Source organism: Cynocephalus volans, chromosome 1, assembly GCF_027409185.1.
Source record: "Cynocephalus volans isolate mCynVol1 chromosome 1, mCynVol1.pri, whole genome shotgun sequence".
Taxonomy (NCBI): Eukaryota; Metazoa; Chordata; class Mammalia; order Dermoptera; family Cynocephalidae; genus Cynocephalus; species Cynocephalus volans.
Window position 1 is genome coordinate 223444765 of NC_084460.1, and position 14372 is coordinate 223459136.

At 31.6% G+C, this 14372-nt stretch overlaps 1 protein-coding gene across 2 annotated transcripts in view; it reads left to right on the forward strand.

Annotated features, from left to right (window-relative positions):
- The window catches only part of GALNT13 (polypeptide N-acetylgalactosaminyltransferase 13), a 418871-nt gene that overhangs the window by 146614 nt on the left and 257885 nt on the right, over positions 1-14372 (forward strand). For both annotated transcript variants that reach the window (XM_063112481.1, XM_063112489.1), the window contains exon 2: positions 4992-5160. In XM_063112481.1, coding sequence (XP_062968551.1) covers positions 4992-5160 — 169 coding nt within the window. The remainder of the gene's footprint in view (positions 1-4991; positions 5161-14372) is intronic.

Sequence of the window (14372 nt, forward strand, 5' to 3'; positions counted from 1 at the left end):
TTTTGCAGCCAATAGAAAGTACATATGTATTTACATATTTATTTGGAAAGATTTTTACAATTGCTTTTTAAATGACAAAAGCAAGCATGTACAATAATGATAAATGAAATGACAAAATTCAGCATGTATGAATGATCCTATTTTAAATACATTAGTGTATTTATGCATAGATTCATGTTGACTATTCATTAAAGTAATTTCATTGATTTTTCACTATTTTAGTAGTGATTTATTTCCCTTTCTTTTGTCCTTTCTTTTGTTCTTTTAAATGAGTATTCATTGTTTTTATTTATTATAAAAATAATATATTTTAATTTGAAAATAAGTGGAAAATAATGTTGGAGATCGGTGTTCCGTTGGTTTTGTGAATGATCTCTCACTTAGCTAGCTGATGGAAAATGCTACTTTATTGATTACCTCTAATAGGTGACACCCTCTTGGGAAACAGTTGCTAATGTCTACTGGACTTGATCCAACCAGGGCTAGCTATTTACAAGTTTCTTGCTGCATAAAAATTCAGTTACTGAAAAGTAATGGACAAAAATCAGAACACCATATAGCCATGATAAAAATGAAAAACTAACAAACAAAAAAGATCATATGTGTCAGAGTTGTAAAAGTTGTATATAGTTCTTTTTCAGAGGAATAGTAAATGAATTGCTATTTGTTCATACATTAAATAGAATGAATTTGATTGTTTAATTCATAGGTTAACTATGATATTGATATTTAAAGCCCATTATTGTTTCTAAAAGAAATAGACCAGAGTGAGTGTATATTGAGTTTCCTTATTGTAATAGGAATTACCCTTGATAAGCTTGGGGCCTTTCAATGGGCAAAAGTGCATGGTTTAGGGAATGCTGAGTGGAGGGTAAAGAGGTTTAGGTGATAGAGTGGTGGTGTAAGAGCTGGTGTGATTTTCTCATCTTTTGACTCCACTATAAACATTGACAACACAAAAAGCACTTTTTTAGGGAAATCTATTTCTTGGTAACAGAGTACGAATATTCAAAGATGAGAGGGACTAAAAATCAAGACTTCTAATTTATAACAATTGTCAAATTAGAAGTGATGAAAGTAAGAGGAGAGCTGCAGTGTCAATGAAAATAAAGATTTTAAAGGCAAATACACAGAAATTAACAACTAAGTAGATCTGAGAATGGGAATACAATTTGCAATCATTTTGGGGAAAGCATGGCACACAGAATAATATTTAGACTTTGGTCCCATTTAATGCTTTTACCAATTTGCATCATATATTTTAATAGAATAAAATCATTAAAGTCAAATTAATTTTTTTTAACTTCAATTTTTTTCTACATATTGGCTGGCCTACGTCTCTTTTTTCAAATACACAATACTCATTGTAATGAGGTAGTTCTGCAAATAATAAAATGTTCAAAGTGCAATGTACGTAAACAAATAAGACAATATGTTATGTTATTTTGGTACATCAATCAGCTGGTTTGTTTATATTTCGGTGTTCATCTTCCTAATCAATGGGAATTCTGAGATTAATTCCTTAAATTTTAAAGTAGGCACTATTTTAAAGAAAATGAAAGATATTTATAAGATTATTCTGCTTTTATCATATTTCTACAAGCTTTATAATGTTATTTGGTGTCAAATTAATTATCATTTTAATGATTTTACCAGTAATTAGGAAGAAAATAACTTACAACATAATACACTAATCTCTTTTTGCAGTCTAAACCAGCTTTGGAATTGATCATTTCATCCATATTCAAATCAACAATCGAGAAACCATAATGTAGATTTAGTTGCCTTGTGCACTGCATTCACCATTTAGAGTACTTAAGTAGCATTTTAATGACATTTCTTTTTGATTGTTTTGTTTGGCTGTGGGAAAACACGGTATTTTGTGGTGTGTAGGTGGCCTTTAAAAAAAAAACTATGTAGAGAAAAGAAATAAAGAAAGGTGAGGAATAAAATTGAAGTTGCTATTTAAAGGTAATGCGGATGAGAGATAAACCACATAGCCCAATTGCTTTTTCTTTCCCATCTCCTATATATGCTATTTGAAAGAATAAAAAAACTGTTTTCTTCTAGCAAGATCCATTCCTCCAGCTAAGAGCCAGAAAAAGAAAAAAAACTGGTTCCACACTATAATTACTTAGCATTCTTTGTGCTTGAGCAAGGTGAAAAACATCAGTAAGTCTGCACAGACACAAGTAAAAACATTTTTAAAATGAAATATACATTCATTAGAGTCTATTCAAGAAAAATGTATTTAACTCAGGAAACAAGACAGAGGAGACTATTAACCTGATATGCATTAAGCTATTATCTATTCTACACTAAGAATCTGAGAATGATTAGGGGAATGACTACCTGTGCTTGCAATTAGTTCTAGGGGTAATGATACCGTTTATGACAATATTAATTTTATTGATTGTACTATAAAATGATACATTTACTCCTACTATCAGTGACAAAATAATGTCTTTTTGCCAAAGTTTATAGAGGATAAAGGAGTTCTGAACATGCCACCCCCAAAATTTGCCACTTTGGCATCTTATTTTGAGCTGCGGACACTTAAACAACAGATGCAGGAAGCTCTCTCTAACCTCCCCTTTTCTACATAAAAGAAGGTCGTACAATTTCCTGTGATAAACATACCCTCCCCACTGTACCGGGAAGAGAAGAACATTCTTATCATCAGAAACTGGGAGTCAAGCTGGAATGGACCTTACTAAGACGACCCTTATCTTTCATCAGATTTCACCTCATTCATTTCCGAGTCACTATCCCACAATTTACTGCCCCAAGCCGAAGCCCATTTGTTTTGTCACATACCTACAATTTATCTTTCTTTGAGTAAAAATGTATTTAAGCTTTTGGGTCTAACAGCTTCTTCGAGTCTGAAGATTCCTGAGTACACATAAAAATAATTTTGTACACTTTTCTCTTATTAGTCTATCTATGTTAATTTAATTCTTAAGTTACCCACAGAAACCAAGAGGGTAAAAGAAGGCTTTCCTCCCCTACAAGGTCTTTGTAAATAAGTATGAATATGGAATTGCTTTTTCAGTTTCTAAAAATTCTTTTAAAAAAAAATTTAACCCAAATTCTTTGTCCATACTTCAATGTTTCAAAAAATCAAAAATATTTTACCAGAAAAAAAAACATCCTTTTTTTTAAGGCATTAAAGTTAAGGTCCAGAACATGTAAAAAAAAAAAAAACCAAAATTGAATATTTATGGTCAATAGGAGGTGCCTTGTAGCCTGATTCTGTTCTTACTTTAAAATTAGAAGGAAACCTGAATGAACCATAGAAATTCATTTAACACTTTGTATGGAATCAAAATTTTTTTTAAAAATCCTAGAAATGGAAGATACCTTAATGCAAACATCTCACCAAAAGCACAAATTCACTGGAATCCAACTCTAACAACTTCAGCTGATTTTAGGAATGTTGAGCTTACTAACTCTCAAGTAAATTATTACTGTTATGTTTTTTTAAATTGAGCAAAGTATGCTTTCTCATAAAATTTCTGCCATAATTTCTATTTTTGCTTCTTAAAGCGAATGATAATGTTTGTAAACTTTCTTTAGATGACTACTCTTTAAATAGTTTGAGGTTATATAAATATATATATTTTCCATTTTAAATAGTCTCAGTTGTAACTATTTTTCTATATATAGGAGGATTTTCAGGCTAATCACCTTCCTGGTATCCGTATCTGAAGGTCCTTAGACATTCCCATTATCTTTTATATTGTCTCATGCTATTACAAAGTCAGGAAAACCTTTCATAGAAAATAATCACCTGGATGGCCAAATGGGTATTAGTATTATTAATATTGGTCTTGATGTTTTCATGAAGGTCCAGTTAGAGGAAAGTTTGCTGGTTGTATTCTATCCTAGTTTTTACCATATTCTTATAGTATTTTAGAATTTGTATTTTTATAAAATGTTATAATTTACAAATTATTTTCATATGCATTATATCCTTTATTATTTTTATAATAATTTAAGGTAGGCTATGCCCAAATATTTATTCTTTAATTTGCATGGAAATTAAATTCAGTAAGATTAATGTGTTAGGAACTATACCATAGCAAAACATTGCAAGAGCCAAGACCAGAACCACATTCCTTTTGCTTTAACCTAATTTAATATCATTGTGAAGAGTAAGTTAAAGGTACCTTAGGATCAACTGGAACCATGTCTTACCATTTGCTATATGTTAACATGCATACAGACATGTGCCCACACACACACATTGAAACTTGTGTTTTAGAGGTAGAGGGGACTTTAGTGAAGTAATAACTTGGGAGAAATGGCAAGAACATTAGACTGTATGTTAAACTGCAAGTTCTCTTAATAAACAACCAAGCCCAGAATAGTGCTGTGAAGTTCCAGTTACAGAGCACATTCTGTCTAAATCCAACTTGACATTTGAAATTATATGTGACCACCATGAAGCTTCTTCTTAGATATTCCAAAATGGCTTGGCAAAAGAATTAAATTACTATGGAGAGAAAGGATTAGCCACCATGATTACTTTTATAAAGATGTAATGGCAGTAGATATATGAAATATGAAAGCATTTAATTGGATATGAAAATAAATTAATCTTGGTATAATTTCAAAAGTTCTTTTTTATTTGGTACAATTTGGTCTGTCCAGCACTCAACTTCATCTCTAATAATCATCTTAAAAAAATATGATTGAGAAGTTTTAAGGTTTGGTGTTTGTATTGCTCAATTTTATTTAGTCTTAATGATTAGTCAGATCATATAATATGCCTGTATTTGAAAGCCAACATACAGCATTGAGCTAATGAATTAAAAGAGGTTGTTTCTTTAGTGTACTGTATAGTTGGTAAGCATTAAAATCTTGAGGATTGTATTATTAAGCCAGTGTGTAAATAACACACTTAGAATCTAATCCAACATGTGAGTTTATTTATTCAGTTCATTATCTGTGTATTTGTATGTATGTGTGTATCTGTGTATGTCTTACAGCTGTTATTTCAAGAAACCAAGAAGGGCCAGGAGAAATGGGAAAGGCTGTGCTGATTCCTAAAGATGACCAGGAGAAAATGAAAGAGCTGTTTAAAATCAATCAGTTTAACCTCATGGCCAGTGATTTGATTGCCCTTAACAGAAGTCTGCCGGATGTAAGATTAGAAGGGTGAGTGTATATGTGTTATATAATCTTGGGTTTTGGTGATCCTTAAATTTCAGAATCTCAGAACTTTAGCTAATTCAGATTGTAACAATTCTAGAACTGTATGGTTCTGCGTACCTATGACATAGAAGGAATTTACTGATCCTGTATATGCTGAGAAAGATGAACTATTTTCTATTTTACAGAGCAAAACATGTTACTTGCAGAATACAGACCAAAAAGGTTTTTCTTCATGAGGTGTTTTTGTTTTGTTTTGCTTTTTCTTGCCAAATACAGAGCAAACATCCTTTTCAATAGATTATTTGCTTGCTTGAATAAGAAGCTATAGGTACTTTGCTTTAAAAACGTATATGCTTTGCCATTCCAACATAAAAATAGCCAATAGCCTGTATGATGCTTTGACCCTGTAAAAATTATTTATTATGGATTCCAGAAATATATGCTGCTGTCTATAATTAGAATGCTCAGTTATTGGCGATAGAAGAAATATTCACTTGGAAGTATATCATGTGAAAAATGATGTTGAAAAATTTAACTTTTATATGATTAACTGTAAGCTATGCTCTAAACATTTGGACATTTTAAATGGATATAATAAGAATCAGAATATTTAGTGGCAGCACTGTCATCCTAGTATAACAAAAGTATGTCTTGAGATTATAGAAAATCTTCAAGTTAACGGATATGGTCCAGGACACACTTCTATGTAAATAGAAGTTGCTCTTTTAGATAGATAATGATTTTTTAAATATCCAATAAAATTATAAGTAATGCAAATAAAGTTTGCCACCTATAATGGGCTATATTACATTACTATGTCATGATATTAACAACATATTTACTAAATTTGATTTTATTTTTTCTGAATTACTTCAAATAAGACCCAAAACCGTGTTGAGATGCCAGGGCTGGTAATTATCAGATGGTTCATTTGGCAGTTAAGTAACTGGTTTCTCACTCATGTACACTTTTGAAATGTCTCTCTCAAAGAAACCACAAATAACTATATATTGTAGACAATTTTGGTCCCTAGAAAATATTTAAACATTGAATATTAAATCTGTGCATTTCAAAGGCCTAAATAATTTTACATATAGGTTTGTACATATGTGTATATGTTTGTATATAGTTTGTATGTAGAATCCATCTACAGTTTTAAAGATATACAATAAGCATATTCTTAAAAAATTTTGAGCATCTTAGATGCTGCTTATAATGTATAATGTTGCATTTATTACTTTGTTTTATATTCCGTTGATGGTAAAATGGGTAAATATAGTACTTATGTATTCAAAAAACTAATGTAAACACTCTTTAATTTTTTTTTTTTAATCTTGACTTTCAGCTATCAGAGTTAAACACTTTATATTTTATAACAGATCTGGGTTTATTAAGGAAAGAATTGCTTTACAGACAGAGGCATGTATTGAAAAAAAAAGAGCAAAGTCTTAATTAAGCAGACTTAAAATAGTGTGGCCAGTGGTTTTTCTTTTTGTGAAATTACTTAGCACACTAATTATTTGAGTAGTTAAGCCTTAAACTGAGGAACAATTTAACATTTTAAAAAGGAGGATTCGAATTGCTTAGCATAAAGACTACGTAAAATGTCATATTTACTCTGGTTATTATTGCTTAAATTCTGAGATTTTACGAATAGTCTATGAAATAATATTAGTGAAATAAACAATTTCCTGTTTTATTTTTATGAGACCACAGGGTATGTCATCAGTAAGAAAACAGAAATACCATCCAAAATTCCTGGACAAATCATAGCGTGTGACTTTCACTGGGGGCATTTGCAAGTCATCTTGAGTGACTCAATTGTGTGATTTCCTGGGAACAGCTAATGTTGAAAAACTTACCATGAATCATATATCCACACTGTTATTTAAAAGATGTAGAAATATGTTAATACTCATTTGATATAGAAAATATTTTAAAAATTTTTTAGTCAGCTACAGTTCAATTTTTGGACAGTTATATCTTAAAAAACCATATGGGCACAATAAGCTAGACACAATGATGACTGATATAAATTATATAAAGATAGAAAAAATGAGATCGTCAAATAATTCATTTTTAAAAAGCTTAATTTATTTTAATGGAAAACTTGAGTTAATACTTAAAAAATAACTGTCCGAACTGGCCAAACAGTGAGTTCATTCAAATATCTAAGCATATTTTACCACAATATATTCTTAAACTGTTTTGATTAAATTCAGAAAATTGTCCAAACCGTTTAATGTTGTGTTTGGATTTAATAGCAATCTACAAATATTTGAAGTGTGTTCAGAGGAATAAATCTAAGTAAATATCCCATGTTTTCACAGAGAACAGCCTAGGTAAAAATAGTTTTTCTCAGAGGCAATTGTGATATAACATCCAGACAAATTGAAATCAAGTTCTGGAATGTTCATCTCTATGGATGTTTAAATACTTATATTAATTTACTTAATATATTTAATTTATTAATATATGTAATACATTTATATATATAATCCTAAATTATATGGGGAATATACAATAATAGTTACCTACAAAAATTGTACTTTTATGTTTTAAGTGTAATTAAGGCTGGAGGACTTTACTAAGTCACTTACTTTATTGAAGGCCTTCTATTTCTGGGATTCTTGTTACAATCTGTATATGTGTACACACAAATAAAATTCCAGATAGCTGTATACAACCCTCCCCCTCTTTTGCTCATCCTCCACAAATTTTAAAAAAAAAGTGAAATATCATAAAATTTTATCTGAGTCAGAACATTGAGAAAAATGTATGTTAAGATGATGAGTTCTTGGCTCAGCATTAGGGATTTGTTAGCACATTTCTCATCAATTATGGGTATAAGATTTTGTAAATTTATATAGTTGGGGTTTTAGAAGAACAGGGCTTAAATAATTCCGCTTTCAGAAAGTACATGAGTAGATCTCATTTTGTTTGGTTTTTAACCTAAGATTTTTATATTAATATATGGAGAGAGAGAGTTACTAAACTAAAGAAGCCTGTTAAGAGATATTAAATACATTATTTTGAGCACCTAATGCTAATATATGCCAAATATTCTTATATATATTGGACATATAGCAGTGAACAAAACTAAGTTCCTGCTTCATGGAACTTAGAACAAATTTAAAAACTAAGACTAGTAAGAGGTAAAGAGTAGAATAGAGAGGGAAAGCCTCTTTGAAAAACTTAAATTTGAGTAAGTTGAATGTACCTTAAGCACTTAAATATTACGATTTCTTTTTACTAACATACAGAGTTGTTAAATATTTACTGTACTCCTAGAACAGATAATACTAGCAACATAAATGACCTATGGATATATAAACTTTCATAAAAATACAAGTAGCAACTGTGCAAACATTAAGCAAATGCATAGATGTTTCCAAAAATTATATTTTGCTTTGCTAAGACATCTTGGTAGCCAATGTTATTCCACGCCTCTAGACTTCTGGAAGTAGAAAAAACAATATGACTATGATCATAATCAGTGAGGTGGAGACATGATTCAATTGCATTATATGCAAAAACAATAGGGGGAATAAAAAGCCAACTGTGGAGAGAGATTTTTCAAGGAATGGTGGAAAAATCTCTAGACATGGAGACAAAACAGTATAAGACCTGGCTCTATGGCTTTCTGTTTCTTCTTGGACAAGTCATTAATTTTTTAAGACCCAGTTTTCTTTCACTAATTAAACCAACTAATTAATCACTCAACCAACCAGTAATCCTGTAATTTACCTAATACAGGCTTAGCCTTCAGAACAAAAAATGCATATAACAGGCACTGACTGTGACAGTAAAAGGAAAATATTCACAAAGACACTAATTATGATATTGTGTGAACACACCTATAGTTGCAAAAATAGCAAAGTAGGAACTCACTGAATATAAATATGTATATTTATATACTTATTTTATATTTAAATATATATCTATATATGTAAAATATTTTCAACTCTCTATAAATTTTATATCATTATTCTGTGGAGTTCTCTTATGTCCTGTAGCTTCTTTTTTGGATTAAGGAAAACTTTTTAAGCAATAGGCTTTTTCCCTTTACTCTTTGCAATTCTTTTTGAATAAGAAGTTAACAGTAATTATTGGGTGAAAATTTATTAAAAACTACAGGCAATTAAAACAAAATGCTAAAGTTGCTTAGCATTTACTTACATTCAGACATTTAATAGCACTTCAGGTGCTGGTGTTGAGTTATTTGAAGGTTATAATGCAGAGGGCATTTAATATATTTCATCAGGAAAAAAATGAGGAAATAGGGAATTTATTTCAGCTATTTATATCCTAGGCCAAATAACTGCTTCTTACATATGCACTCTTGCTAGCTGATAAACAGAAAAAGACTCTAACAGTCTTGCATTATTAGTGGAAGAAGAGCCATAGCATACAAATTTTGAATAAGTTGCTCTTGAGGGACAAAGAGTTTATCTACTACACAAAATGGAAATAACCCATAGCATAATTTTTTGTGTGCTCAGTCTCATAAGAGTACTTGTCTGTTTATATGGATTACCTTTCTCATAAGTGAAAATGTGGTAAGTGTAACATTTATTTCACAAAGAAGAAATAGAAGATGAAAATATTAATTTTATTTCTGATCTCTGTACCACATCTTTTCTTTTTAATTTAAAATTTACTACAACTTTCATATGCTGGCAAAAATATTGCCAGTGAAGAGAATAATTTCTATGATACTTTAATGTATGTAGTATGCTCATGTGTGGAACTAATTTCACTACCCAAATTAAAAGTGGTGTGTAAGAATGTCTATGTGTTTTTGCATGCATTACACACAGTATATATACACATTCATGTTTGTGTTTGTGTGTGTGTGTGTGTGTGTGTATTTGAGGAAGATGGAGATGATAGGTACTATTCTTACATTTGAAGTAATAATACTGTTGCACTATAAGTTTCCTTTCAAATAAGAAAGTACAGTAAAATATTTCTAGGCACATTCTCAGGGACACATTTAAGTATGACTGTAGGCAGAAAGCACATTGCATAGCTCTATTTACATTTGAACTACCCCTCCACAGTCTTCTTACATAACTTAATTTTCTGACATTATTGATTTTGATTTTAATTTTTTATTAAATTGTGGTATGTCGGGTCTGCCGCCGGCCGACCTGAACAGCCCTAGCCTCGTTCCTTTTGGTGGGCGAGCAAATGGCTGGGGATTACTCTTTCCCTCCTGTCCCCTTTGGAAGGAGATGGGGGAAGAGAGCCGTGAAGAGAGGTGAGCACACCACCGGCCCCAACCAGCCCGGTTTAAAGGACCCTCAGACGCAGCAGGGGTTCTGTTGAGCAGTTCCATTTATTATCACACAAGCACTTGCTTTTAAAGGCAAATGGGGAAGGCAGGTTTTTTACATCCTCCAATCAGCTTAAGGGTTACAAGAGCATGCATCCTGTCTCAATGCCTATCTATTGCAATCACGAAGTGTTCACGAGCACGGAAGCTTGTATTAGGCCAATAAGGGCTAAGGCAAGGTTCCCGCAGACACTCCCATCCTACTTCCTCCCGGAGTCGTCTTAGGCTGCCACGTTAATCTACTTTTAATGTCACTTAAGGTGGCGTTAGTTTTTAAAGCACGACAGTGGTAAAATATACATAACATAAAATTTACCATCTTAACCATTTTTAAGTGCACAACTCAATAGTGCTAAGTTTAAAGCAGATCAGAAAAGTACGCTGCCCTAAGGTATGCAACTTTAGCATAAAGAGCATATTGAGCATGAAGGCAATTGAGAAAGAGCTCGCACATGAAAAACTCCTGCCCTCCCCTAACTACTTAAAAGCAGGATATACACTTTACTTGTGAAGGTGTTCCCCTCTCTCATACCAGGAGGAAAAGAACAACCTTTATCAGCAGAGATGGAGATGGAGCCATGCTAAGTATGCATAAACTAAATCTTACTACATAACCTTTATCTTCCATTAGTTTTCCCTATACAGTACCACAATTCACCACACCTAGAAGCTCCAAAGCCTTTTTCTTTGTCTTACCACTTTCCCACAATTCATTGCTCATTGTTAAAATAAGCCCACTGAATTTAACTGCTTTTTTTAATGAAGGCCTTCATGCATGTAAAAATTGAATTATTAACATTAAATAAAATTTGTATCTCTCTCCTCCTGTTAATGTCTTTTGTCAGTTTAATTCATAGGCCCTGGGTACAGAACCTAAGAGGGGTAGAGGACAGGTTTTTTCTCCCTAGCAGTACATTTACATTGTTGTGAAACCAGTCTTCAGAATTCTTTTTGTCTTGCAAAACTGAAACTCTATACCCATTAAACAACAATTCCACATTCCTCCAGCCCATGACAACCACTATTCTGCATTCTGTCTCTGTGAATTTGACTACTGTAGTTGCCACATATAAATAGAATCATACACTGTCTTTTTGTGACTAGCTTATTTCACTTAGCATAATGTCCTCAAGGTTTATTCATGTTGTACCATGTGTCACAGTATCCTAACTTATTAAATATGAATAAAATTCTATTGTACTTATATACCACATTTTGTTTATCTGTTCATCAGTAGATGGACACTTGGATTACTTACACCTTTGGCTATTGTGAATAATGCTACTATGAATGTGGGTGTACAGATACCTTTTGAGACCCTGTTTGTGATTCTTTTGAGTATATATGCAGATGTGGAAATGTTGAATTATTTGATAATTTTATTTTCATTTTTTTGACTAACCGCTATGCTGCTTTTCATAGTGCAGCACTATTTTACATTCCAATGCACAATGGTTCCAATTTCTTCACATCCTCAACGTACCTTTTATTTCCCTTTTTAAATTTTATGGTGGCCATCCTAATGGGTATGAGGTGGTATTTTATTGTGGTTTTGATTTATATTTCCCTGATGATTAGTGATGTTAAACATCTTTTCATGTGCTTTTGGCCCCTTTTCAATTTTCTCTGAATAAATGCCTATTCAATTCTTTTGCCCATTTTTAAATTGGATGTTGTTGTTGAATCATAGAGGTTCTTTATATATTCTAGATATCAATCCATCATCAGATATATAATTAGCAAATATATTCTCCCATTTTCATTCTGATGATTGTGTCCTTTAATGCACAAAAGTTTTTAATTGTGATGTAGTAATATGTATCTATTTTTACTTTTATTACCTATGGTTTTAGTGACATATCTAAGAAATTACTGCCAAATCCAATATCATGAAGCTTTTTGCCCATGTTTTCTTCTAAGAGTTTTATAGTTTTAGCTCTTATATTTATGTCTCTGATCTGTTTTGAGTTAAATTTTATATATGTTATAAGAAAATTATCCAACTTCATTCTTTTGCCTATGAATATCCAGTTTTACTACAGTATTTGTAGAAAAGACTGTCCTCTCCCCATTGTATAGTCTTGGCACCCTTGTTGGAAATCATTTGACTGTATATGCAAGGGTTTATTTCTGGGCTGTCCATTCTGTTCTGTTAATCTATATGCCTCTCTTTATGCTAGTATCACACTGTTTTGATTACTGTAGGTTTCTGGTAAGTTTTGAATCAGAAAGTGTGAGACATCTAACTTTGCTCTTTGAACATTTTTCTTAATGATAGATGTTTTCTTCCCATACTTGGAAATTTAGTGTTTAGCTTCATCCACAGCCTCATCTTTTTATAAAACAAAAATATTTTATTAGTTTATATTTCTAGCATTTATTAAGATCTAACTGTGTACCCATGAAAACCAAAAGATACAATTTCCCATTACAGAAAGGAATATCTAAAAACCTAGTACATGGCAGTGTGAATTGAGACATGCTATTGTATGAAAATGAGGTGAAGGACAGTTTTATAGGATGGTACATTTGGACCCAGGCTTTATGAGATGGACTTGCATGGAATGAAGCTATGGAAGAAGGGAGATAACTTTATGAGTAGGAAGGAAAACATAGAGGAACAAGCCAGTTCTGGTTAGAGCAGGGCCAGTGAAACTACTTATTGATAACATGGATTACAGGTAAACTTGGTTATGTGCCCCGGCTATTATTTTATTTATACTCTTAAGTGTTCATATATTCGAGTTTTAAAAATACCTTTTCTTTGTTTGTTTTGCAAATTCTAATTGAGAAAGCAGAGAATTTAATTTTTATTTTCTGTGTCTGTCATGGTAATCATATTTTCATTTATATTTTTCTTAAGTTATTTAGGACTAAAAGGGGTTTTTATATTTACCTACTATCATGGCTATTAATGTTTTCTTATATTTCTAATATTTTGTTTTGTTCCCTATATTTTGATTCTATGTTATTTGGGATAGAAATATTCATTTATTTAGCTCACATTAAAAATCAGACTTTACAGTAAAATGTGACAGGTTTTTTTTTTCCAAAAATACATTTTTTTAAAAGAAAAGGAAAAGTAATTTTAAAAATCCAGAAGGTTTGGGCAATTAAAGAATGGAGAAAGGTGATATGGTTTAGGCAGAAAATATATGAGGCTTTGTGAGGAGACAAACCAACTAGAATGGAGAGTTGTAACTAGCCATCTCAGCTCATATGTCTACGGAGGTTGGTGAAGAATCTTAAAAACTATGCCTCTGCCTTTATTTGGATATGTCACGGTAGGCAACTAGGAGATTTTCTGGAACATGGAATGAGGGAAATTATATATAGGGAGAGATGTTCCTGCAGTATTAAAGATATTATAGATAGAAGAAGTTTGAATTTAATAAGATTCTCTTGCCTATTATATTCACATAGATATGATTAGATAAGGAACTTGTCTAGGATTAGTGGCCTTAGAAACACAAAGCAATATATAGTAATAAATTAAATGAAGGAAAAGGATAAACACCAAATTCAAGATAGCTTCAGTAGAGATGGGCAGGAGAATAATCAACTGTGTGTGTGTGTGTGTGTGTGTGTGTGTGTGTGTGTGTGTGTAAACATAAGTATATACACAGAGACACACTTAACTACCACTTTTAATATGGGTATTGAAATTAATTCCACACAGGAACACATTATATAAATAAAAGTATTATAGAAACTATTATTGTTATCTTTACAGGCAGAGTTTTGGCAGGCACATAAAAGTTGTAATAATTCTCAATTAAAAAGAAAAGATGTGTAACAGATCGAAAATTCAATTAATATTCTCATATTATACTTTTCATTGTGCAATCAATGTTGCATTATCTGTATAGTGTTAGCT